The 26,180-nt window shown below is 47.9% G+C and overlaps 2 protein-coding genes and 1 long non-coding RNA gene across 6 annotated transcripts in view; 1 reads left to right on the top strand and 2 right to left on the bottom strand.

The window, feature by feature from the left end:
• Positions 1–7,330, bottom strand: part of CPS1 (carbamoyl-phosphate synthase 1) — a 116,939-nt gene extending 109,609 nt beyond the window's left edge. For 3 of the 4 annotated variants that reach the window (XM_080598994.1, XM_080598995.1, XM_080598999.1), the window contains exon 1: positions 5,621–7,330. The gene's annotated coding sequence lies outside the window, so the exon portion shown is untranslated. The remainder of the gene's footprint in view (positions 1–5,620) is intronic. The other variant, XM_080599001.1, reaches the window with a different exon arrangement.
• Positions 7,331–7,475: 145 nt separating this feature from the next.
• On the top strand, positions 7,476–25,427 carry LANCL1 (LanC like glutathione S-transferase 1). Its single transcript, XM_080599019.1, has 9 exons — positions 7,476–7,636; positions 8,507–8,624; positions 16,071–16,278; positions 19,994–20,129; positions 20,496–20,642; positions 22,546–22,728; positions 23,216–23,392; positions 23,679–23,751; positions 24,655–25,427. The coding sequence occupies exons 1-9, from the start codon at positions 7,553–7,555 to the stop codon at positions 24,729–24,731; spliced, it is 1,203 nt and encodes a 400-aa protein (XP_080455145.1). The 5' UTR covers positions 7,476–7,552; the 3' UTR covers positions 24,732–25,427.
• The window catches only part of LOC308197835, a 58,530-nt gene continuing 48,634 nt past the window's right edge, over positions 16,285–26,180 (bottom strand). Inside the window, exon 6 of the long non-coding RNA XR_013953349.1 lies at positions 16,285–17,487. This is a non-coding gene — a long non-coding RNA (uncharacterized lncRNA). The remainder of the gene's footprint in view (positions 17,488–26,180) is intronic.

Genomic DNA, 26,180 nt, shown 5'->3' with positions numbered 1-26,180 from the left:
CTAGAAAGTCTCTGCAAAGAGAACCGCTATGAACCATGGGGCAAACCCAAGCCATTCTGATTCTGTTGGGAATCACAGGGTTGGAATCAGAGGATCTTTAAGGCCCCTTCCAAGCTGAGCCACTCTATGGGAAAAAGAGCTCAGCAGAAGTTCTCAGCTTATTAGTCCCTGGAGTATTCAGCAGGAGACAGATGGGGGCTAGGATTTGAAACCTTTGCCTTAGAAGCTGCCTCTGGGCTTGCGTGCGCTGACACAGCTAACTGCAGCTATTTCCAGCACAGGGGCTGTCCAGTGATGCCAACGACGACCTGCCTCTCACAGGTGTGCCTTACTGACCATACCTGCAGGAGGGAGAGCGGCCAGAAGAGCCTCTGTAAGCTACAGCAAGACTTCTAGCACACCAGTTGTGAGGAAACATTTTGGGCTGAAATTGAGCTATGGATTTTATCAGTACCAGTCTCCGGGCAGCAGGATGCTGATTGCACACCACCTGCTCTGGCTTGCTTTGCGTTGGAACAGGAATCCCTTCTTCCTCACCAGCTGCCTTCTCTTCTCTTTCTAGCTCTGAAAACACTGACCGCAATATTCACAAAGTGCACCAGTTGGGAGAAGATCCAGAAGGAGAGACCTTCAGAGAACTGCAGGGTGCCCAGTGCTTTCACGGCAGATACTCAAAACCTTCCTGAATGGCAAACCTGGCACCTGAAGCCACAAATTTACTGACCAGGACAAGTCCAGGCAAACCTATTGCCCTAGTGGTGGCTGTGGAGAATGAACATCAAGATACTGGCACAGGTGCTGAAGAATTGCTGCGTCAGAGAAGGCCCTGCAACACTGCCAGGGTGTCCCAGGAGGGCAGGCACTCCATATTGAAGGTTCATGAAAAACACGACCCCCAAAACATTTGCACACTGCGAGCAATACATTATTTTACAAGGTATACGGTACCAGGTACCTTCATAGTGTACCAAATGAAACACCAGGGGCTTTTCAGCGCTACTCAGAGACCTTAGGTCACCTGTCAAGCTTAATTTTATTGCTCAATGTCATGAAGACCCCGGTCACTGCCACCCTAAACTGTCCATATAGCTAAGCAAACAAGACAACAGTCATGCTCGTGCACTGCTCACCCTCCAGACGTGCAAAGGTGAGCACGGGTACAGACAGATGTCAAATACAGAGTCAGGCTGAGCACTGAGCCATATCCGTATCATGTTTTCATTGGTGATCACATCCAATCCTGACACTGAACTTTAAAGACATCATTGAAGATGCAAGTGTCTGATGCAGAACTGTGTTAGTCATCACAGCAAAGCAAAATAGATCTGATATGATGTCAGTTCTGTCCGGGGAGCAGAGTCGATTAAAGTCACAGCAAGACTTACTGTCTTCCAGATGTATTTTGCATTGACCTCACCACCAAAACAGAGAGCTTGATCCAGCTCTCGGCAGCTTTCTGCCTGGTTCTCCTTGCTTCTGCCCACATGTAGCCGTTCCTGATCTCTTCTCACCCAGGTCTGCTCTCCAAACTCTCTCCTTCACCAAGAAAGGATGGATTCCCACCCTAGCCGAAGGGTGCACTGCGGGCTGATGCCTCAAAGAGGTGGAAATGACAAATGACAAAATGTCACAGAGGACTGCAACATGCATTTCTCCAAGGAGCCGTGGCCCGATGCACAGAACCACTGATCTCCACTCGCCGCTTACTGCAAAAACAGCCACACGGAGCAGCTGCTTTCCCACTGCAAAGTCTCCTCCGGTTTCCTGCTTGTGGGACAGGGGCACCTAGTGGCTGAGCCCCGAAAGAGCAGGGCACAGCCACAGCAAGGCAGCTAACACCTACCCACACTGCACCTAGCGACGCGTTGGTAGCTGGAGCGAGAGGCGGCTGCGGCTGGCACGGAGACAGACCATTACAATGCCCTTAGGCTATTAACTGCTCTACCCAGACTAACATGTAAAGCAAAATATAAACACACAGCATCAGGCATACCGAAACCCTCTCACACCAGCTTCCACGCCAGATGCTCAGGGAACAGGATAGTGAAGGCACACAGCGATATCCCCTAACTCCGTGGCTCGGGAGCCTCCTGTGCACAGGCACAGCGGTATGTTTTTACTGAACAGCCTGCCACAGCTTAACGATGTGAATAATCTTCACCTTGGAAGGCTGCTCCGTCATTTCAGTTGACGTCTGTTAGCTTTGAAAGCCAGCGTGCCACCTTTCCCCATTAGGTTTGCAATGCTGTTTAAAGACTACAGACATCACCTAGAACCGGCTTTAGATGACTCTTTCGGTTTGAACAGCCCTAAGCGTGGATACTTACTCCGTGTACATTAAGCCATTCCACACAACTTATTTTTGGCCTGGTCAGTTCTGTAATTTGTACCTCTCTTCTAGTTCTGCCACACTTTTTGAGATAGGAAGTAAACGTGGCATTTCAGAAGCAGGTGAGCCACCAACATACATAACAGCGCTCAGTTTTGTTCTCTTTTCCCTTCCTAATAAAAACTGACTTTCTGCTGAGCAGAAAGCTGGTGCTTTTGCAGAACCACCTACCACATCTCCGAGGTCTCTTTTCTGGATGAAAATCACTGCTCAAAGCCCACCACTGTGTGTGCTTAGATGGGATTATTTTTTTTAACCAAATTCTCAGCCTACCATCTGGCCCCAATAAATGGGGGCAGGATATGGCAAGGTTTGCCCCAGATATACTATCAATATAATTGACTAGCTTCGCTCAGCTTCTCTGACCAATACTCAGGCTTTGATCTCTTCATAGAAGCTGCTAAAATAAAATAATCAATGCTACCTGCAATCATGCTTACAGCGTACTTGGAAAGAATGAATCCAATAAAATAAAATATAGTTTTCCCCCTGCTGGATGTCCTAAAATGAAAAATTTTGTCATCATAAAGCCAAGATACAATACTTGTTTTACCTTCCAAAAGCAAGTCTTCTTAGCTTCAGAATGGCATTAAAAGTTTCAGTTTTTTAATATAAATTTGAGGTTTTTATTGAGATCAAATACAGTGAGCCAGAACTCTAGTATTAAAGAATAGCATTTTTTCTAGAATTATCACTGTTTTATACACAGTATTACAGAGAAAACAATGTCCGATATTCTTAATTGTAATTTTTAAGGAAGAAAAGGACATTTCTGGTTTTGATCTTTCATATGTCTTTGTACACTTTGGACTCCAAGCCTAATTATGTAGTAACTTTATCCATGATGTTGCTTAATAAATAATGTGTAAGAGAGGCTGATCAATGCAGATGGGAAGCTTCGTGATGTTACCCCGTACTATCCGAAGCTTGAGTGCAAAGGAGCCAACACAAAAATAAAAAACCTAAACAGAGATAGAGAGATGAATACAACCTTGATCCCATCCCGTAACTACAAAATTTTGTACTGCAGTAGTTCTCCGAAAGCCCCGAGACATCCCCGGGGTGATTTTCCGCAGGTGAAACTCCTCCCACCACCCAAGTGCTTCATCTTTACCGAAAGGGTTATTAAGCATTGGAACGGGCTGCCCAGGGAGGTGGTGGAGTCACCATCCCTGGAGGTCTTTAAAAGACGTTTAGATGTAGAGCTTAGGGATATGGTTTAGTGGAGTACTTAGTGTTAGGTCGGAGGTTGGACTCGATGATCTTGAGGTCTCTTCCAACCTAGAGAAATCTGTGAATCTGTGAATCTGGGCAGTTTTCTTTGATACCCCCCCCCCCGCACACACACACACAGACCATGCTCTGTGAACACTTCCACATGGAGCCTCACAAATTCCTTTTTCTATCTCAGGAGGCCCCGAAGGACAAGTCATCCTTGCTCACAGCACTCCCTCACATCCAGCACACAGTAGCAAAAACAGGACAAGCAAGCCTTGCATTATTGTTACGGGGTTACCACGCCAAGCCCATCTGGTCCACAGCAGGGAGGCCGCTGTCTGAGGTCAGTCTGACCCTGACAGGAGAGGTAGATGCCAAACCACCATTTTGGAAAGGCCACGTGCAAGTCTGCATCTACACTGCCCAACCTGGCATCTGCTGACCGGAGATCAGCTGTAGGTGAGGTTACAAACCCGAAGGATGCCTACCAGCAGAGGCCCCAGGAGGAGCCATTTCCTCTCTGGCAGGAGGTGGGTCAGCCAGTCCTCAGGCAGGACGCCAGGTAGCCAGCAGGCAGCTCTAACAACTGGCAGAGACTTGGAATTTGCATCATGACAGGATAAGGAAGGAACACACACTCAGGCATCCTGATGCTTTCTTCAGGGAGAACCGTGAAACATGAATTTTAGTCACGTAACTACAGGACCCACAGGCACGCTACCAGTCTAGTAGGGACCACCAACACCCAGGACTCTTATGCTGCTAAAACATGGTAAAGATTTGTACTTTAGCTGTTGCAGTGGACAAGGAAATATTACACACTGTTCTTTTCTCACTTGTAGAAAGATTCTGGGACATCTTTTCAGCCATTGATTGCAAGTCACTTCAGGAACAGAGATTTTTTTCTAAGAACAACTTCGGGATGGGACTGCCAGGAAGACCAACTGAAGCCTGTTTTCTTTCCATTTTCTCTGTCTACTCTGACAGTTGCTTCCACACAAAAGTAGTTTCTAGATGTATTCTGAACATATTTTCTCTCATCACTTTTTCCCGATGAATCCAGCATGACCCTTTTCAGATGCAACAAACAAGAAAGTCCCCCCCCTCCACACCCAAACACCTCAGAGTGACTGAAATTGCAGTAAGAACATGGGAACAGATTCCCTCACCTCATTTGCTTCTTTCCTGCCCTATTCTGCATAGGCAAGTTATTAAGAGCATCTTTTTCTTGAAGTGATCTGAAGAGAAAAGAAAATATGGAAGGAATCAAAGATAAGACAAAGATTCTAAAGCTGAAGTAGCATTCTTTACACTAAAAGTTTATATTGAACTGTGCCTGGGGGAAGGAAGGTAGGAAATATAATTTTGACCTGCAGATGGAAGACTAACACAGGCTATGAACCTGGCCCTACATTATTTTGTGCTTGTTTATCAACATTCCCTGCAGTATTTTTTTTTCTTTGAGCTCTGATTTTACAAATTATAATAAACAGACATACGGTCAGAAAACCAGAATCCCTAATATAAAGCAGTTGCCCCAAACATGAATGCAACTGCCTAATGCATTCCCATAGGTGTCCCTGACCGCCACCAAAAGGAAAATTCTTAAAGCAGATGTTTCCCCCTAACCCACCCAGATGGGTTCAGCTCCCACATGGGAGGATGCCACTGCACTTAGACCTCTCTACAAGCCACCAAAAAGTCGTGCACTTCAGCAAGCCAGACCCTAAGCAGGGCTGCCATGCTGTGCCAAAGGTCTGCAGGGTTAGAAAGGGAACGGGGCACAGTATGACCCCAGACAGAATCAGAAACACAGCACGTAAGGGCAACTTAGCCCAATTCAGGCTAATGAACACCATCCCACAGACTTTCACTTTACATGGTGCACAGGGACACGCATCACAGGAGGGCTGCAGGGAGACCCCAAACACCAGGACATTACTGCTACGGCGCATTTGGGATAAAAAGCAGGACAGGTGGCACTGCTCAGGGCTGGAAGTCACGGTCACCTACCCTTCTGTCACAGAGATGATGCAGCTCAGCTAGCACAGGCAACAAGCAGCAGCACTGGAAGCGAGCAGCAGCAAGCGGAGATCTGTGCTGTGTCTGGCCCCACAGCAGGGTAAAGAAGTGCTGCTGCTGGAGGGGAGCAGGGCCCAACGCGTGCTCCTGGGACAGACTCTCTGTCACCACCTGCAGCAGGCAGGTACCACATCCACGGGGCCTCCAGTTCCATTGGGTTAACTATGTGGGGCCCAAAACCCCACTGGGGCCCCTGAAACCCCACAGGGCTCAAGCTTGAAAGATGGAGCCACAATGGGCCTCTAAATCCCACAAGGCCAGCCACAAGGAGCCTCTAAATCCCACAAGGCCTGCAAATCCCACAGGGACATCCATAAGGGAATCCTAAACCCCACAGGGCTCCTAAAACCGAATAGGACCTGCAGACCCCACAGGACCCCCTCATACAGCTGACCACACAGCCTGAACACTACAGGGACTCCTAAATGCCACAAGGCCTGACTCTCTGGGTCCCCAAATCCCTCAGATCCAGCCAACAGGAGCCCCAAACCCCACAGGGGCAGCCGCATGGGGGCTCTAAGCCCTGTAGGGCCCCCAAACCCCTCAGGATCAGCCAAAAGGAGCCCCAAACCCCACAAAGCCTGCAAAATCTACAGGGCCAGCCACATGGGGCCTCTAAGTCCCCCAAAGTCCCCTAAATCCCAGGGTTAGTTACAACAGGCCCCATATACCACAGAGCCAGCCACAAGGGATTCCCTAAATCCCACAAGAACCCCAAGCCCCACAGGGTCAGCCACAAAGTGCCCCCAAGCCCCATAGGGCCTGCAAACCCCACAGGGCCTGCAAACCCCACAGGGCCTGCCACATGGGGCCCCTAAACCCCAGCGGGCCCCTTAACCTCATGCAGCTACCATGCATCCTAAGTCGCACAAGGCCCCCTAAATGCCACAGGATTTGCCACATAATACCCCCAAAATATCCAGGTCCAGACAAAAGGGGATCCCTAAACCCAATGGAACCCCCTAAACCCCTCAGGGCCAGCCAAAAGGTGCCCCAAACCTCACAGCACCTACAAGCCCCACGCAGCTAGCTAGACAGGGCCCCCAAATCCCACAGGTCCAACAAAAAGGTATCCCCTAAACCCCCCAGGGTCCCCAAACTCCACTGAAACAATCAAAATGTACCTCAAACCCCACAGGAACACTTGCAGAGAATCCCTCAGTCCCACAGGGCCCCTAAGCCCTGCAGGAACAGCTGCAAGGTGCCCATGAATTCCCCACATCCCTCAGAGAGGGTCAAAATGGCTCCCAAACCCTCACAGGGCCCCCAGATCCCTTGGCATCAACTGAAAGGAGCCTCAAGCCCCACAGGGTCTGCAAACCCCACAGGACCTGACACATGGGGCCTCTAAACCCCACCAGGACCCTTAACCTCATGCGGCTACCACACAGCCTAGGCCTCACAGGGCCCCCTAAACACCACAGGGCCAGCTAAATGGTGCCCTAAACCACACAGTACCTACAAACCCCACACAACCAGCTAGATAGGGCCCTGAAATGACACAGGTCCAGCCAAAAGGCATCCCCTAAACCTGACAGAGTTCCCAAGCCCCACAGGAACATTTGCAGGGAGTCCCACAGGATCCCTAAAACCCCCCAGGGCCAGCTGCAAGGGGCCCACAAATTCCCCAGTCCTATGTCCCTCTTAGCCAGCCAAAATGGCTCCCAAACCCTCAGAGGACCCCTAAAACCCTAAGATCCCACCCCCTCGGCCCCACAAGGGGTCTCAGACCGCGACCCAAGCCTCACGCAGCCCCATAGGGCCGGGGCTGGCGCTGTGGGGCGGTGTTCCTCGGCCCGGCCTCCCGCAGCCTCACGGCGGCCGCCGCCATTTGGGCGGGGCGGGCAGCGAGCGGCCGGCACCATGATGGCGCAGCGGGCTCTGCCCAACCCCTATGCGGACTACGATAAATCCCTGGCCACTGGCTACTTCGATGCCGCCGGGCGGGTGAGTGGGGATGCGGTGACCGGGCTGGGTGAGGGGGAGCGGCTGGGGACTGTCGCTTTTCCCCGGCCGCCCGCCGAGTCCCTGCCAGCGCGGCCCCGCGCCCGGCGGTGGCTGCGGGGAGAAGCCCCTCAGGCTGGGGGGGCTGCCCTGCGGTGGTTCACAAGGTGGGCTTTTTTAAGCAACAGCAAAAAGAAGTGGATTTTCTTTTTTTGAAGCAAAATAAAAGGTGTTGTGGTCATCTCGGTGACTGTGTTTTGTACTGAGGGTCTGTTTGTCAGGGGGTGGCAGCGGGTGAGGATGTGTGTGTGTGTGGTGTTGTGGTCCTCGTGTGCCCCTGGTAAGGTGAGAGCTCGACCACTGTGTCCTCCTTCAAGGTGGGCAGTTATCGGAGCATCTCCTGTGACATTGGCAAAACCTGAGGTAACAGAAACCTTCTGTAGGTTTTTCACTCTCTCTGGTGTGGTAGCCCAGCTGTTTCTGAGAGGTTAAAGACCTGACAATCCTATCCCAGCAGAGCTTTCCAGAAAGAAGAAGGTGCCCAGGACTTCCAAGATAGCTTCCAACCTGCCCATCTCCAGCCTGGCTATGGTTTAAAGCCAGGACAAAAAATTATCTTCCTCCAGCATGGCTTTGAGGCCTTACAGGTGCTGGCACTGCAGCCCCAGGGCAGGGCATGGCCCTGGTGTTGGTGGGGTAGCAGTTGCCAGCAAAGACTTCTCAGATGCTTGCTAGGAGGTGAATGCTACCAGTAGTTAGAGAAGATACCTGGTGTGTGCCCCCCTGGCTCTTCCACATGTGTTCAGCCATTTACCAAGACCTCCCCCAGTGTGCTGATGTTGCTTTTCTCTGGTGTTTCTTGATTCTGCACAGCTGACGCCTGAGTTCACGCAGCGTCTGAACAACAAAATAAGGGAGCTGCTCCAGCAGATGGAGAGGGGCCTCAAGTCTGCTGACCCACAGGACTGCACGGCTTACACTGGCTGGACAGGTAGGGTGGCCCCCTGGGCACAAAAATCAGCCATCTGGTCTGAAGGGAGCTTGACCCCGCTGAAGCTGTCCTCAAGGTTAGGCTAAGTTAGCCCCTGTTTCTTTGTAGTTCGATGACAGTAGATCTGTATCATGAATGGCACTTCTCCCGCATGATGGTTTAATCTGTTAAACCAAGGGGTCATCGTTCAGCGACTCACCTTTTTTTGGCAGCAGAACTCAAACTGCAGAGGGAGCACCTTAGCATTGCAGGGTAAGTAAGACTAGATCTTGAGTAACAGTGTCAAACTTCTGCAACAAATAAAGCCAGAGGATTGAAACGTATCTTCTTGAGAGCAAGTATTGGAGCCTTTGAAGAGACTAGTTCCAAATGTAGGAACTAGGTGAGGGTATTTACAATTACTACTCTGTGAAGTACGCATATATGCCTAGTAGGCCATTTCCCTGTAAGGCCTTCTTGCAGAGTGGCAGTTAGAGCTTAGAGCCTGAACTAATGTCCATCGTTTTGGTTTGGGCTGAGTTTTATCTTGTGATGCTGTTTGTCAAATTGCGCCACTCCTTCTCCCCAGGTAATGCCCCTCCACTCAGCCAGGGCTAGTTCTGCTCCTGGAGCTGCTAGAGGGAGCGGAAATCCAAATATAACCATGGATGGAAGCCTTCTTCGCACAAACTCTTCTATCCTAAGCTTCCAGGAGCTTGTCTTTTTCCTGTGGTGTGTTTTCAATGTGTTCTTCCTACTTTGGGAGCGTGCCCTACCTTCTCCACCCTATTCCTACCCCCTGGAGCCAGGGAGGACACATTTCTCTGCCTCGTCCTCTTTGGCTTTTGGCTTCTGCTGTGCGCTTTGTCAGCTTTCAAGGCGCTTTTTTCTGCACTGTGCCAGGCTCTAGGGAGGGATCTTGGGATAGGTGCAGTTACTTTTGTGACTGCTGCAGGATTTTTTTTTGCTGTCGTGGCTTTTTTTTTTTTTCCCAATACACTGCAATCCTAAATGGCAATTTTCCATGTTATAATCCAGGCGTGGCTGGTTTGTGCTTAGATACAATGGAACTTGATGTCAACGGTTTGCTTGGAAGAATAGTGATCATTGTGTTGACGCTAAGCTAATGTTGCAGCTTGGTGAAAGCAGCACCAGAAATGGCTGCTTGAAAATTTTGGTAAGGTAAACAGGCACTAAGAGCACTCCAACACAGTTCATAAGAAATGCTACCATGCCACTGTTGAATTCCAGCGTGGGAGAAGACTATTGTGTGTTGTCTTTTTTTTTTTTTTTCTTTTCAATTGCTGCCTGGCAGCACTTTGATGCTGCTGCGTGTGAATTTCTGTTCAGTACTGGCTGAGTTCATCCTGGGAGAGAGGGGTTCAGCCTTCCCTCAGCTCCCTTCATGTGAAAAAGCACTCTGGATGTTATGATGGCCTTCACGTGTGATGACACTGCTTGGCTTGGCAGTAGAGTCTACCTCTGGCCAGAGGAATTCAGGAGGTAAAGCAGGAGGACAGCTAGCTGATGTTAGGTGTACTCTGAAAGTCTGCAGGGAGAAGGTAAACACTTTCCTTTTAGTAGGGTGGCCTTAAGGAGCTTCATGTTGGAAAGTGACAGTGGCTGTGAGCTCCGGTAGGATTTCTGCTTTCTTTTTTTTATTAATTTTTATTATTTTAGAAAACGGTTTCTTGAGAGGCATTTCTCTTTTCTTTTCCTCCCTGGGATCATTCCTATTTGGGCATACAACCTTCTTGCCTTGGCTAATAGGATTAGAAAAAGCCTGTGGACAGATTTCCTATGGGTCACAGCCGAAGAAGTGAAGTTTGCAGATATTACACTGTATGCGAGTCATCCTCCTTTCTTTTCTAATCCTAGCTATATTAATTTATTCAGTGCTGGTTTCCAGAGAGCAAATTAATTGGGCCAAGACAGCAGCTTTTTCCCTTAATTGCTTAAGTAGAAGAGGCTTGTTGAGTATCTTCTCATGTAAATCATTGCCCAGCAGTCTGAAATCAACCCGCACTCTTGTGACTGCTAATAAGAGAGATTTGAAATGTGCCTCTCTTAGCATAAACTCTGCGTGAAATGTAACATACTTGAGCGTACTACATTACACCCCGTAATATGCAGCATATGCTGGCATTTTACTTTGGTGCCTGTTTCTTTCCCAACACACTTGAGAGCCCTGCTCCCCCATACAGCCACAGCTTCTTGGCACGTGAAGTTGGAGCAGAGGGAAGGTAGGACTTGCATTTTCAGCTCAGAGGCAGTGACAGTGCGCTTCGGATCCAGATTATCCAGTGTACAGCTGAATGCCCTCAAAACACGTTTGAATCTGCTCGTTACGGTTTCATTCAGTTCCCCATAGCGATCAGGGCCCTGTAGGCAAAGCCTGGTACGTGCCTGGCTGTAGATCAGGCTCAGCTGTTGTGTTCCATTTTGTCTTATAATCAGTTTAGCTAGACTGCTGCAAAAGCTCTTGCAGTCTTCATCTGTTTCACTAGTATCAAAGTATTGACTGAGGAAAGGTAAACTGCCCTAAGTTAATTTTGAATCAGAAGCAGTTCAAATCCTTGCAGAAGTATGACGCTCTTGCCTGTTTTCAAACATGAGGATGCCTAAGAGTTACCAGTATGTGTTGGTCTTTCTTGTAGCGCAGGAGGCTGTGCTTGAAAGACTACCTAGACTGGAAGGACAGATGGTGGAAAAGAAATGGAACAAGTCACACTTCACCGTTGTCACCTCTTTGCTGACTATCAAAGCTGGGAAGCTCCTGAGTCTGCTCCCTGTTGGCTGTTGATGTCCCAAGATGATGGGGTGGTCTGCCCTCTGAAATGTTGTAAAAGGGAGAGATTCTCCTGCCTGCACATTTTGGCAGTGCTTTTGGGATTTGTTTGCCATGCAAGCATTCCCCTCCCTAGCAGCATACTAGTCATGGCTTTTAGAGCTTGAGGGCCTCTGAACCAAACCAGTGAGTCCAGGTGGCTTGCCCCTGCTGCGGCTTTTGGCTGGCCTCTGGGCAAGTGGAGAAGAGAAGGGCTGAGCTGCCTTTTGAAAGGACTCTTCAAAGGACACGCTAGATGAAAGAAAAGTGACTTAAGAATGAGTAGAAATTCTGACAGTACCAGTTCAAGAAAGGTTCTGGAAAAACGCCTTTCGTTCACTTCAATGTAATATCCTAGTTTTAACCTCATAACCCAGAGAACTTGCATCCCCTTACAGCTCTGTTCAGAAAAACAGAAACGCTCAGATAATCCCTACAGAGTAAGATGCAGTGGGGCTGCATTTGAGGAGAGAGAATGCTTTGTGTCACCCACATCCTGCCAGGTGCCTGGTGGGTAGTTTTTGTGAAATCTCCATTCTTGGAGATGCTCAGTATTAGACTGGACAAGGCTCTGGGCAATGAGGTGTAATTTTGAAGTTGGCTTTAATTCCAGGTGTTGGATCAGATGATCTCTGTATGTCCCTTCTAACCCAGCCTCTTCTGGGATTCAGTGATGAGGTAAAGGGTTGTTGTTTTTTTTTTTTTCCTGGAAGGAGAAAAGTAAGTTTTACAGAAGTGTTATTACCAGGTTTTCTTGTCGGAGATGCTGAGGGATCCTGAGAGACACCCCATATCCCACAACATGCTAGGAAGGCAAGCTGCAGTAAAATGCACCTGTGAGCCCCCCGGCAGTTTCAAACACAGGACTATAGACCCTCTATAGAAGACAGCTCATTTTCCCATTCAGCACGCCTTTGGCATGCATTTGTGAGTGTGAGATAACTTCCCACACCTCTGCACCAGAAAAGTTGCTCATTATCCTTTGAGCTGGGCAGTAGAGCTTTTCCACACCCTCTGTAACTTTTACCCCATGCCTGACTCATTAAAATGTCATCAGGTTTCACACTAAAAACCATCAGGCTTTCTTGCTATGTGCAGAGATCAGTTTCTGCTTCTTCCCTCTAAATTTGACATCCTGCTTTAAGGGTGCTGGCTGGCTGAGTGACTCAGAAATCTCCTCCTGTGGCAACCTGGGGAAATCTGTGAAAGGACCACGCTAGGTCAGCTGCTGGTGTGGTCCAGCACCTGAACTGGAATCAGCTGTCAGGCACCAGCAGCTGAACCAGCATGGTCCTTTCACAAAGGAAAGGAGGCGCATTCAGAGCAGTCTCATGGGTGTGCCTGCTGGTGTTGTCAACAGGGGGACTGCAGCAGAGCTGACACCAAGCAGTGCTTCCTCTCATCTTCATCCAGCACGAGGAGGGAGCTTTGTCTCACTGCTGTCTCCCGCCAGCAGAACTGTAGGCAGTGGTAGTGCAACCCAACAGAAGGAACCTGGGGGGAAGTCCATACACAGCTTTACTTCTGTTTGACCAACAGAACGGTCATATGATTGAGGGTTTTTTTCAGCCTGTTGCAGTGCTTTAGCTCTTCAGCAAGAACTTGTCTTCTATCTACAGCAATGTCTGCTCTGTTGGAGGTAATGGCTTCTAAAATCAGGACCATCAGCGTTAGCTGATTGATGCAAACACATCTCTTCCCAGTGCATGCATTTAAGTCTCCTCCTATGCCTCCCCAAAAGAAGTCTTTAACACAAAGCAACCCTCTACATCTGCTCATATAGGATGGCAAGAGGAGAGAGATGCTGCTTACCGTCCTAATGAAGGTGTTAAATAAACAGGCTTTGATGTGAGATTCACAGAACTGATCTTTGCCTCGTGATTCTCTGCAGCTAGCGGGTGTCTCGGTCATTCTCTCTCCAGTGCATTGGCTCCCTGCACCCTAGGGACGGCAGTTTTGGTTATCAGAGCCATACTAAAAGGATGTGCTGTCAATAGCTCACATGTTCACCACTGTCCCGCACCACCAAGTGATGTCTGATGCATTCTCTGCCACATGTGGGTATGCAGCAAGGTCTTACACTGCAAGGAGAAAAAAAATGAAGTCTGGAGAAACTATAGTGAGGAAGACCAATAATAACTGATAAACAGAACAAAGCCCCTAAAATTTTGGCAGTAGCAGATGACAGCTGCAGTGTGGCAGTTCTGCTGGGAACAATCAGGAGTCTCAGAGGTCACCAAAACAGGTCACAGACATTTCCAGCTGTGACACTGAACGCAGACCTCCAGGGTGCATGGCAGTGGAGCAGATCCACTGTCTACAGGGTTCCATTTGATCAAGGATGCAATGTTTGTATGGCATGGAAAGCATACCAAAAACCCACCATGTCAGCCTGCAAACCCTACAAACCTCATAGCTGGGGTGAGGAAGGTATTGGAGAGGGATTGAGGCAGAAGTGTGGGTTAACTTCTGCAGAGCAGCACAGCTTACTTGAGCCAAGGCCATTGGGGGAACTCTTGTCTGCAAACTGCACTGCCTCTGAAATGACCATCTGCATCTTGGCAGGCAGGTCAGTACGCAACGTTTCCCATGCAGGTGACTGCGTTTTGTATCCTTCTACATGCGTCTGTAAACACCGCGGTTTTGTGCATGCTCCTGCTCTCCTCTGCTGATTTTCCCTACTTCTGGGTTGACAGGCAGCAACAGAGCAAGCTGCAGGCAGCACTGCCCCATGCCCTGCTGATCGACCTGGGAGCATGAGTTCCTCGAGGCATGAGTTGAGAAAATTGTCTTTAGATGCAGTTTGACGGCTTTTCTTTTTTAAAGAAGAAGGAAAGACAAATGATTTGGGCAAGCAAAGGTTTTACTCCCATCCCTTAATACAGGTTAACGTTTTTTGGAGTCTTCTCCAAAAGAGCGATTGTTGGAGAATGCTTGGGCTGGGAGGGAAGGATGGTGAGAAATGTTAAAAAGAGGAGAGGCAACAAAGTCAGAGGAAAACAATGGTGAGACATTTACTTTCTCGAAATTCGGTCCTAGCAGCTTTCTTGGTGTGGTAGTTACGTACATAATTAGGGTGGTATGATGGCAGTGGGAATAGAAGCTACTTAGAAAGCAAAAAGTTGTATATTAAAGCAGATAACTCAAGAGTGCAAGTTGTGCGCAGACAGCTATCAGGCCTATTAAGAGCCTAGAGGCTGTGCTAGGTGCTAAATAAATAAAGGAGAGTCGCTTTGCATTTGCTGGCTGGAAGAGGAGGGTTCTCTTTAAAGAAGGGCTTCATGTCTATGTCCTTATAAACCTGAGTGATGGTACCATGCAGCTGGGCTTCTCTCCCTGGAAATACTGACACTAAACTGCTTTGAGAGAGGACAAGGTTATTAACTTCAGTGGGAAATGGAAATTTGCCCTTAATATACATGTGAAATTGAATTGTCTGTAGCACGAAGCTTTGGAGATTACCCATGCAAAATGAGAAAGTGATCTAAATTTAAAATTGTCCTCGCTACCTTATAAAGTAATTTTGCAGCATGTTTCTTCCTACCCTACCCGCCTTGCAACACCAAAATCTGCGGAGGTTGGCTCAATTAATTTAGGCTTAAACACAGAACCCATGGCTTCACAGAAATGGTTGCTGGTGAGGAGAGAGAGGAGTCTTTCTCAGGGGGATACAGACCAGTAGCTTTCTCCAGTGCATGATTGAGGATGTTTTCCAGATCAGAAGGATGTTTGAACGTGGCAGACCTTTCAAATGCAGTTACATACTAAAAGCTTCAAGAGCTGGATGAAGGCAGGGCAGACAGAGTCCAGGGACAGCAATTGATGCGACTTCTTAGTAGCAGAGCTGTTTCTGTAACTGCCCACCCCACTGAAAACATCCAGGGAAGACCATGCAGCTGTTTCCAGCATTCCAGGTAGCTTATCTTTTTCAGACCAGGGCTACTCTCGACAACAATGTGCAGCTTCTTTCCTTTAGTAGGATGCACCAGCCCCTCTAGTAGGGCTCGGGACCTGCTCATCAGCAGCTGGTGTCCACAGAGTTGTAGCAGTCCTGCTGATACTTCCCAGTGGGAAGGGTAAAAATAAAAAAAAGTAGAGCCAGGTAGGATGCTTCTCAGTGCTGATGATCTGTCACTTTAATCAGATCCAAGCTAAGGGACCCAGCCCTTCACCTCCTGGCATGGGAAAGAGCAGTTGAGACAGGGAAACACCTCAGCACCACTCTGCCACAAGTTCTGTCTTGCCTGATGTTTTCTGCTGTTTTGGTGGTTTGTTTTTTTTTAATTCCACTGTTTTGCAACACAGTCCCAGGTGCAGTTTGTAGGCTTAGATGGGTTTGTCTAGGTCTCCTCTTTTGCTCCCAACTACTAAAACAGCGTGTAACCTGTGTATCAGGGGCTCTGCTGTCCTCCAGGCCTTCCTGGGTCAGACACTGCTGTTTGTCTCCACTTGCAGCCCATTCAGGAGCAGCATGAGGCACAAAGAGGTCACAAAGCAGGAAAAGAAGCTGTGGATACTGCAGCAGGGGGTTACGCCTGAGATGAGGCTGAGGGCCAGACTTTTAGGGTTGTTAAAGCAGCCAAGGTGCAACTAAGATGCATACTTTTCTGGGGGTTACAATCTTAGTGTTCCTTTTGCAGGCATTGCCTTGCTGTACTTGCATCTCTATGATGTGTACGGAGACCCAGCCTACCTCCACGTGGCCCAGGAGTACGTGAAGAAGAGCTTGAGCTGTCTGACGAGACGATCCATCACTTTCTTGTGTGGAGACGCCGGGCCTCTGGCAGTGGCTGCTGTCGTCTACCACAAACTGCAGAACCAGAAGCAGTCAGAAGACTGCATCACTCGGTAAAACGCGTGGTTATGTCTTTGACTTGACGTTCATCCTGCACTTGCTTGTAGAGCTGGTCTGGGCTTGTTCCAGGCCCTCTTCTCCAAGCCTGAGTAGATTTTGGCACTGTCTTAGAGGCAGGGAATCCATTAACATAGCAAGGCAACGCAAAATTCTGCCCTGAAGAAGCTTGCCTGGCTGGGGCTGCAGGTAGGGGAGCCAGGATATTGCTTAGCTGTCATTGCCACTTTAGAAATAATTCAGGTAACACAGGGAAAAAATTGCCCAAATTAAAGAATAAATAAATAAAAATAATGGGAGGTTTGGGATTTTTTCGGAACCCTTAAATTTAGCTTTACAGCCATTTTGATAAAAAGGAGAAGCGTGTCACTTGCTTCCACTTGCTATTTGTTAGTTGGCTTTGACTTAGACCTATGATTGACAGCATCCTTTTCAACTGCTGAATGCAGCTGGTTATGATTCATTTATTTCTATTTCCTGCCTTTCTTCAACTGTTTTCAAATGTATTTTTGTTGGATACTTAAGAAAAAACAGGACATACAAGCAGTCCTACAATCAGATCAGCAAATAGCAAAGGAAGGAAAAAAAAAGAGAGGAGGAGATTGCAGTTGCAAGCTTTTCTTGCTTAAGGGAGATAAGTTTAAGAGGCTGAGAAACAGCCCTGCGTAGAGATGCTGTTTATGAGCGGTCAGCACACAAACAAGACAAAACCCAAGCACTTCAGAATGACGCTGAATGTCCTTAAAACAGCCATGAGCACATCATGCATGATATGGATTAAAAACACCACGGATGGCTATCTGAGGGTCTGGTATGACTTGGACACCCAGTTCCCACCCCTTCAACTAAGAATAGCTCCTCATCACATAGATATGGTCAGTCTGAAGACAGATCTCCCTTTTTTATTCTTAAAATACTCTGTGGTTTGGGTTTTGCTTAAGACTGTGTCAAAGTGGTGAATCTCACTATGATTAATATATTTGCTAACAAGGCAACCGATCTGTCAACCGTTACCAGCCAGTTGTGGTCAGTACATAAGCCCCAAGTTATGGAAAATCCATGATTTTTCTTGCTGTAGATCTTCCCCTCACGTATCCCTGTTCTGCTTACAATGTTGTGGCAGAATGGAAACTCGTGATTAATCCTGCACTGCCATCTAATGGCATAATGAGGGCAGAGCCTTGGAAATGGGTTTCTTCATACATCTGAGAGGAAGAAAGAGAAAATTGTGTCATTATTGAAGGAACTGTTCTTGCTCTACCACCAATTCCCAGAGCAGTTAGCCTGACCATGCTACCTTTAAAAAGAGAGTATTTCTCTTTGAGAAATAGTTCCCTTGATCAAAGCTCTTAAGTGGGTTTTGAATATGCTGTTTAGTTACAGAAGGGTTGCTAAGTTATGCAGTGTCTGGAAAGTGCACTTCTGTTACAGCTGTGGAGAAGGAGAGCCTCTCTCCATTTTGTTCTGCCTTTTAAAGCGCCTCATCTTTGGGTACTGAGGAGAGAATTCATCAGTCAGGTTCTCCCTGCAGTGGGAAAGACAGGAGCTTACTTTTCTTCTCTCCTTGCTCTCGCCTAAATGAGTTCATGACCAAGAAATGTGCTTTTATGCTCTGGAGAGTAGCATTTCAGGGCAGCCCATTTTCCGAGACCATGTGAAAATCTGAGCTGTGTTCCAGGAGCTCTTTTCCCTGCTGTCTCGCACCAATTCAGCAGGTCAGAGGTGTGCTTTTAGAGCCAGTGGCGTACAACCCCCCCCCGCCTTGCTTTGCAGCTGCCTCACTTTCCCTCTGACCAGAAACTAGTGGTTTTTGGCAGTTGAGATAACAGGCTGATTTGCGAGCAGTGGCTCTTTCTTTCAGGGTCCTTGATTTACCCCCTCACACCTGAGAAACACATTCAGATTGTAGTCTGTACAGCAGCACCCTGGGTATGTCTCACTGCACACATGCTGTGCAGCCCTGCCCCGTGTATCTAAAGGACAGAAACTGCTGGTAAGCTTCTCCCCTGATGGCCCTGGCTGGGAAGGCAGCTAGAAGCAGTAATGTGAAGGGAGCAAGAATAGTAGCTGCTCCAGATTTCTCAGTAAGAGAAGATTTGACATGCACACTGCTGAAAATCCCTAGCATGGGTGTTACTGTTTATGCAGCCACCCATTCCTGCTACTGCACCTGACATTTTCCTGACATCCTCAGAGCTGAGCATCGTCACCAGACAGCATCTGTTCCTGTCAGCGTGCCGCTGGGCACAGCCCGTCTGCTGAAGCGCTGCATTCCTCCTTGGAAGCCCTCCTTGTCATCTGCTTTCCTTGGACATGGGGACAGGGGACATGGGGAAGCAGAGGGGCTTTCCCTTCAGCCCATACTGCTAGGAGCAGGATCCCTGCCAGATAGGCTTGCCAGGACCCTGATTATTCCTAGTCATGTGTGCAAAAGCTGTCTCTTGGGTTTAGTCTGTGAGAAACCTCCCCAGGGATCGATGCAAGAGGAGACGGGGCCAATCCACCTCAAGATGTTGTTCTCTCCTTTCTCCTCTGATATCTCTGCTCGCTTTGAGTCCGGTGCCAAGGGAGACTCTCCTGCCAAAAGGAGTCAGAGCCCAGCGTCCTCTCTGTGCTCTGGGGGTACCTGGGACATTTGCTTGCCTCTTTCCCTCGCAGCACCTAGTTCTGCCTGGCAGCAAGGGCTGCCAAAGCACCTCTTCTGTTCCTCACACTGCTGTGATGGGGAAGCCCTGCACACAGTGCTCTCGTGTTTTAGCCCTTTCCCTCTTGCAGCCACAGCAGGAATCAGCTGAAGAAACAGCCTTGAAGCTGCTTATGGTGGTGTTTCAAAAGTGATGGCATTTTTCAGAGTGCCATCATTTCTTGGAGATGAACAGGAAAATAAAGCTAGAACCAGGCACAGCCCTGCCTGCTGCTCTGACACGGAAGGACATCCAGCCGTGAGGGTGGTGTGGAGAGGGGCGAAAAGGAAGAGTTGCACTGAGAGTGAATTGGACTATGGAGTACCATCCTGAAGAGCTCTGTCACCATTAGCACAACAGGAATATCACCAACTTCACAACATGATAATAGACAGAAAAATGGCTCGGAAAGTTTCCGACTCCAGCAGAGCTCCCACTCTGCAGCTGTGGGCTAAAGCCTGGTGCCAGCCCAGCAGTTGTCATTGTGGGGCTGCCCCACAGGCAGCCCACAGCACTCATACTCTCCTGAGCGGTCCACTGTTGTTTAACTCTTCCTATAGAAGGTTTCTTCCATGTCCTACAGAAGCTTGATGTTAAACAATGTGTCCAGGTGCTTCTTCCCACCTCTTACCTAGATTTTTAGCTCACACAAGCACCTCTCCCTCCACTGACAGCGTAGTTCTGGACACCTGCAGGCATAGCAGTAAAGGGGCTTTGCTATCAGGACTTCGGAGAATAAGGGGTGAGCTTTTTTCACATACGTGCAGCACTAGCTTGACTTTCTAGCATGCAGCATTGCAGGGAGCTAAACAGACTAAAGCAATAAGCCAAACAAAAAGCAGAGGAGAATGAGAGATTTTTCACCTTGCATAACTGGGACACTGAGACACAGGGACTTGTCTGACAGATCTCAGGGCGTGGGCAGGACTGGGGGACAAACTTTTGTGTTTTTTTTAGCTCCGGTCTCACTGCTTGTGTACATGGCTTTGACTGTCCTCTGATCTCCCTCATGAATTTTTCTTTATAGTTTGCTCCACCTACACAAGGTTGACCCTCGAGTGCCAGACGAACTGCTGTATGGCCGCATGGGCTACCTCTATGCACTGCTCTTTGTGAACAAGCACTTTGGAGAGGAAAAGATCCCTCAAAGTCACATTCAGCAGGTACTATGGCTTCTCAACAGTGGAGGCTGAATTAGCCACCTGGTGATTTGTTAGCTGTCTCTTCCCATCCTGCTCACCTTTGAGCAGGTAAAAAATCAGTGCCAGATGCAGACAATTCTGGCAACAAGTGAGAAACCACCTTGAGGCTTCCCTGCTGCTGTTCTTTTTAAGAGAAGCAGCAGTACATCCCCTCCTCCCCCCTTACTCTATATAAATGCCCAGACTGAATTGACATCACTTTCACTCCACCCATGCTCCCCACTGCATGAGGGGAGTTAACAGCAGCTTTGTTCTTTACCAGGATACCCACTGTGCTGGCTCCAAGACAGCAGCATTTCCCTCATCCACATCTCTTCCCACCCACAGGTCTGTGAAGCAGTTGTGGCCTCTGGAGAGAGCTTGGCCAAAAGGAGGAATTTTACAACTAAGAGCCCGCTGATGTACGAGTGGTACCAGGAGTACTACATCGGGGCGGCCCATGGCTTGGCTGGGATTTATTACTACCTCATGCAGGTAAGAGGCACCTGGAGGGAAGAGGCTGGTAGCACTTGTTTCACTTTCCTACAAGGAGGGGCATCTGAATAGGCTCGTGGTGGTGTCAGGCTAAGCAAGACCCCTTGCCTGAGAGGCTTACTCCTGTGTTTGATCATGTATCACCAGTTTTGATGGTTTTCTCCAAGTATGTGAGATTGTTTTTTCCACCTCCATGGAAATCTGTAGGATCTGTGTTATACCAGCACTTTCACATAGTGAAGGCCTGTGGGTCAGCAGGGTCTGAGCATCCCTACCTTGTATTAATTACTTATAATGTATTTCCCTTTGTTGGTATCTGGGGGCTTTCTGCATTATTTGGTTGAGTTGGTTACTTAGAGCAATCTCAGATCATTACAGAACAATAATCTGTAAGAAAAACATGGTGAAAGAGATTATATGCATAGAAGAAAAGTGGGAAATGCCTTCCAAAATCAGGCCTTCTATCTAAACGTTAAAGTGGTGGGACTTTTTACTTCCATAAAGCAGCTGGGAGCTGCAGTGCCTTTTTGCTTTGATGCTGGCTTTCTTACAGTTTTGTGCAACTCAGTGGAGTTCTAGGAATCTTCCCTTCCCTAGCTCTGAAATCAGCGTGATAAATTCCCCTGCGTGGGTCACCTTGTGCATAAATTTACAGTGCTTAAGCTCTGTAATAACAGCAATAAACAACATTGCATCTTCAAAGCATTAAGAGTGCCCACTGAGCGATGCAAATTATTTTAACATAGCAAGGTTCATAGATATAGGTGTGGGTTTTTTGGGGTATTTTTTTTTTTTTTAGACCTAACTCACAGCAGGTGGAAAAAATTCACCAGGTTTCAAGGGCTTTAGCTTTATTTCAGGTCTGAAGTAGGAGCCTCAAAGTTAATGCCTACATACAGGAGTGGAGTTCCTGTGAATTTAACTCTCTTATATGACTCAGAGAGTAAGGGGTGGTTGGTGCTTTTGAAGCAGAAGGAGATTTGCAGAAGAGGATGGTGGGTGATTATTGCCCAGGAGTAAAGAACAGTTGACTGGGGGCAAGGAAGACAGCAGTGTGCTGTGAGCTCAAATTTGCACTGAGTTTTAGGCTGTTTAAATTTTTTTTAAGTCTGAGTCTCCCATAAAATGCCATGCTGTGTGAAGCACAAAGAGCACAGACGAGCTGAACATAACGTACAAAAACCCTTGGGGGAAGCAGACAAGGGGAACACAGAGAGGAGGATGTTGGACTCCTATCTCCAGTGCTTTTACAGCACAAGTACTGACTTTAATTTCCAAGTTACCAGCCTGGGAACAGCGTGATCCCTAGATTGGAGTCCTCCTTGCAGCCTGCCACAGGAGGTCAGAGCTGTGCAGTTTTCATTTGGAGACGACACTGAAGCCACTCCCTTGCTCTCATCTGAGGTCAGTGGTGAAGTCACTGCCTTGCAATTACCTAGAAACATCTGTGAAAACGCAACATCACAGCCTGCCAGAGGGGCTGGCCCAGCAGCTCTGAGCTGATGTGCTCTAGGTGCTAGGAATCATTCCTGGTATTCACCCTTAATGCTGTTTTTATACAATTTAGCTCTTTACTCCAAAGCCGGGTACCTGAGACTATTCTTACTTTTCTTCAGGAAAAGACTTTTCTTCTCTTGCTTTGAGGGCTGCATCACACTCTTGGGGAAGTCTTTGTTTTTGGGGATACATGAGGTATCTGGGAACGAGTCCCTGCTGAAGGGCAGCCTGGGGCCAAGCAGGTACTTGGGACACGTGAAAGCCTGGACTAAAGAAAACACTTCGTTTACAAGGAGCAAGAAGGGACATAGCCGTAGGTGGCTTCGTTTCTACCTTTCAGGTGGATTTTGGACCTTTTAGGGAGGGACAGAACAGTCTCCCGGATTTAACACTTTCTCTCTTTTAGCCTGGCCTGGGAGTGAGCCAAGTAAAGCTGCACAACGCAGTCAAACCCAGCGTGGATTACGTCTGCCAGCTCAAGTTCCCATCGGGCAATTACCCTCCCTGCATCGATGATACCAGAGACCTACTCGTCCATTGGTGCCATGGGGCACCGGGTGTTATCTACATGCTTCTCCAGGCATACAAGGTACCGGAAATCTTGTAAAGATCCTTTGGGGGCCCCTAAATGTGGAATTTCATCATGCAGAAAACATATGAGACCCCCCCCTGCCTGAAGGCAGGATGGCTTCTGACAAAGAAATAACATCATCATCCCGCAGAGCCCACTGACTGAAGCAGATCATGTTTTAAAGACTTCATTTTCTTAATGATTTTTATAATTATATTGTTTTTTAAATTATTAAATTATGTTTTTTAATTTATTCCTGAAAATAACCCATCAGCCTTGCAGGGTGTCCCATTGCAGGTGGCTGATGGTGATAGCTAGTAGTATGGTAAGTAACGGTCACACAGCCCCATTCATCACATCGAAACATCCTCCAAAACAGGCAGCAGAGTCGTACCGTTAAGCAGGAGAGGAGCTAATTAACCCAGGCCTCCCGACTCACACAGGGATGCTCTCTCTGTGTGGAGGAAATCGGCTCAGCATGGAGGAATATTTCTTGTCTCTACAGGTGTTTGGGGAACAGCAGTACCTAAATGATGCCCTGCAGTGTGCAGAAGTGATCTGGCAGTACGGGTTACTGAAGAAAGGCTACGGGCTCTGTCACGGGACGGCCGGCAATGCCTACGGTTTCCTAGCACTGTACAACCTCACTCAGAACATGAAATACTTGTACAGGGCCTGCAAGGTGAGAGCCTGCGTGAGGAAGGGAGAGAGGATTATTCACTTTTGCATATTTTACATCACGGCCCTTTCCTTTGAAGCCTCATTTCTAGCATGGCAGAAGTGCAGCTAGCTCTGACCAGCTCCACCAGCATAGTCCTTGAGCAGCGCAGTCATTGCCTGACAGCCTGCACAGAAGGAATATCCTGCAGAAGCCTTGTCCTGCAAACGGATAATGTGAAGATGAGGGTGGTATTTGTTTTAAGACATCTCCAAGAAGATTTAGATGCTTTTTGTTCCTCTTTTCCCAGTTTGCCGAGTGGTGTTTAAGCTATGGTCAACACGGGTGTCGGACTCCAGATACGCCGTTCTCGCTCTTTGAAGGTAACCTCCATTTCTAAGCTTGTGTTTTGCTCCTGGGCCTGAGCCAGTCCAGCACTGAAAAAAAATGAATACATGCTCCACTGAGGTCTTTGCAAAACTCAGCATAAAGAATGGGAGGGAAATTGTGTTCACTGATTTTACCCTTTCCCAGAAGCAGATTCTTGTAAGACAGGCCAGTAGCTCCAGCTGGAGGGAGCATCTTGTCCTCTTGGGCCTCCTGCACAGATTCTGCATACAGATCTTGAGGGGAATTCATTAATGGGTGTGGGCCAAAGTCTGCCATATGGTAACTCGTACCCTGGCTTCTCAGGCAGTCTCTCCTCTGTGCCTTTTTAAGGATTAAAATCCTCCATGGGCTTTCCAGTTCTATTTCAAACATGAGTGAAGAACAAGTGGGGCCGCTTTTGTAGGCTTTTTTGGCTCCCGTAGAACTTTGTCACTGCTGCTAAAGGCTCCCCAAAAGTCTGCCATCAGCAGGTGTTGCTGAAAGAACTGGCTCCTCAGGTAACCTAAGTCTCCCTAGTCCTGCTGCAGGCCAACAAACAAGGGCAGATGCATCTGTGAGGATCTGAGGCAACAGTATCACGGGGTCCAAGACGCAGGGTGCAGACGTTCAGATTCTTAAGCCAGGTAAAGCCAGAAGGGAGGGGGTTGGAAGGGGGGAGACCCATTGTGTTTTCCCAGGTGTTTTTCAACATTTGATTAACTTCAAAATGCTCTCCCTGCAGAAGTACCTAAGCTGCTTGGGAAACCTAGGCTCAGACTTTGGAAATTATCTTAGGTCCTTCTGAAAACGTTTTCCTGTCTTCTGTCTTCCTGACTCATTCACACCCTAGATAACCAATAGCATTGGTGCTCATACAGAATCTCCTGAAGCACATTGCCTGTTTTTCTTGTTCTCAGGAATGGCTGGAACCATTTACTTTCTTGCTGACCTGCTGGTGCCAACCAAGGCCAAGTTCCCGGCATTTGAACTCTAAACCTGAGCTTGGCAGCTCCTTGCCTGAATCCTTCTGCACTAGGAAGAGCAGTTCAAAGCTGCTTTCTCCTCCTTCGAAACTCATCGTTGTTTACCTAACTAACTGAACATACATCCATCCCTTGGAGGGCACGCTAAGTTCTCTGATATTTCTAGTCATCTCATTGCGTTGTTTCAGTTTAAAACACAGAATGCAGGGTTTGCTGGTGTCTCTTGAAAATGTGGGGCTGCAGTTGGGAGCTGGGGGAAAATGTACAGTATTTTGTTGGCTAGAAAGTTTTGCTATTTTCTGTATCCCATTTTCTGGGAGAAAGATTTATATTGAATGTAACTTTGCCTATTTAATTTAATATTTTTTTTCTTTTGTGCTGACAAATAGTTGCAGGAAGATGCCTTTGGAAAACAAAAGATGAAATACTGAGACCATTGCCCTGCAATGCGCTTTTAAGTGTTTTATTTCTGAGTAGGTAGTTTAGGAGCTGGGCTGCTCCATAAGAAGTGAATGTGAGGGGCTGTGGAGTCTTTATATATGCTTTTTTAATGTCAGATTGCAAGTGGTACAGCTGGAACTGACAAGCCAAAGCTTCGTCCAGAATTTACACCTGTCTGCTTTATAGGCAAAGGCTCTTACGTATAGCTTTTTTGTGCATTTTTTCCAGTGACAGACGAATAAATAATCCACTGGTTTTTGTGCTTACTTGCTGTCGTGCAAAAGTCCATTGATCATTTAATGGAAAACTCCAATTTAAGTAAGCTAAGACTGCTTGCTGGTGTGGTTGCTGCTGTTTAGCTTTGAAAACTTACTTTGCAATCTTTCTTTAAAACTGTATATGAATATTACAGGTGGCTGCCAGCAGCAGCATAGGAAAAGAAATGTATTCCACTGAGTTCTGTCAGTGTTTAGCCTGTTACCTGTGTAGCTGTTGTTTAAAGGCTTTGTTTTAATAAGCTTTCCTGAACCTGGTTAATTTGAGTCACTTGTTACTGCTTCCTGGAGTTTGGCATGCAAAATGTACCCATCCAGCTGGAAAATCTGTCCTAGGTTAAATAGGTTTGGCCTGTCAGCACACTGTATAGGGATAAATATGTTTTGTTGTCCTTTGCTGATGCTATGCTAATGTGCAGCAGCTGGGGACCTGACCCCCTTCAGCCACTTTCTTAGCACCAAGCATGACCCAAGTGCAGAGTACAGCAGACCTTACTGACTCCACTTTACTCCCTTGTGCTGTTTGATGGCAGCTCCATGGCCCGCACAGGGGTGGACGTGGGTTTGGTCTTTAAAGGGCGCAGCTGATGATTGCCCGAGGCCACCTACAAGCAGGTGAGCAGCTACAGGGCGGCGTGGGCAGCCTCCAAGCCAGCAGCATGAAGAGCAGCAGCAGTCCGAGCCCTCTCCGGCCAGCATAGTGCACTTGTCCTGAGGACCAAAGCTGGCATGCTCACAGCTAGC

The sequence above is a fragment of the Anser brachyrhynchus genome (assembly GCF_964034855.1).
Source record: "Anser brachyrhynchus genome assembly, chromosome: 7".
Taxonomy (NCBI): domain Eukaryota; kingdom Metazoa; phylum Chordata; class Aves; order Anseriformes; family Anatidae; genus Anser; species Anser brachyrhynchus.
This window is presented reverse-complemented; position numbering and strand designations above follow the sequence as displayed.

Excerpts from the sequence above, each read along its gene's own strand:
- LANCL1 (XM_080599019.1), top strand. The coding sequence starts at position 7,553 with ATGATGGCGCAGCGGGCTCTGCCCAACCCCTATGCGGACTACGATAAA. Across the intron at positions 20,643-22,545 it reads TTTATTACTACCTCATGCAG|CCTGGCCTGGGAGTGAGCCA; the intron begins GTAAGAGGCACC and ends TCTCTCTTTTAG. Across the intron at positions 23,752-24,654 it reads GCCGTTCTCGCTCTTTGAAG|GAATGGCTGGAACCATTTAC; the intron begins GTAACCTCCATT and ends TCTTGTTCTCAG.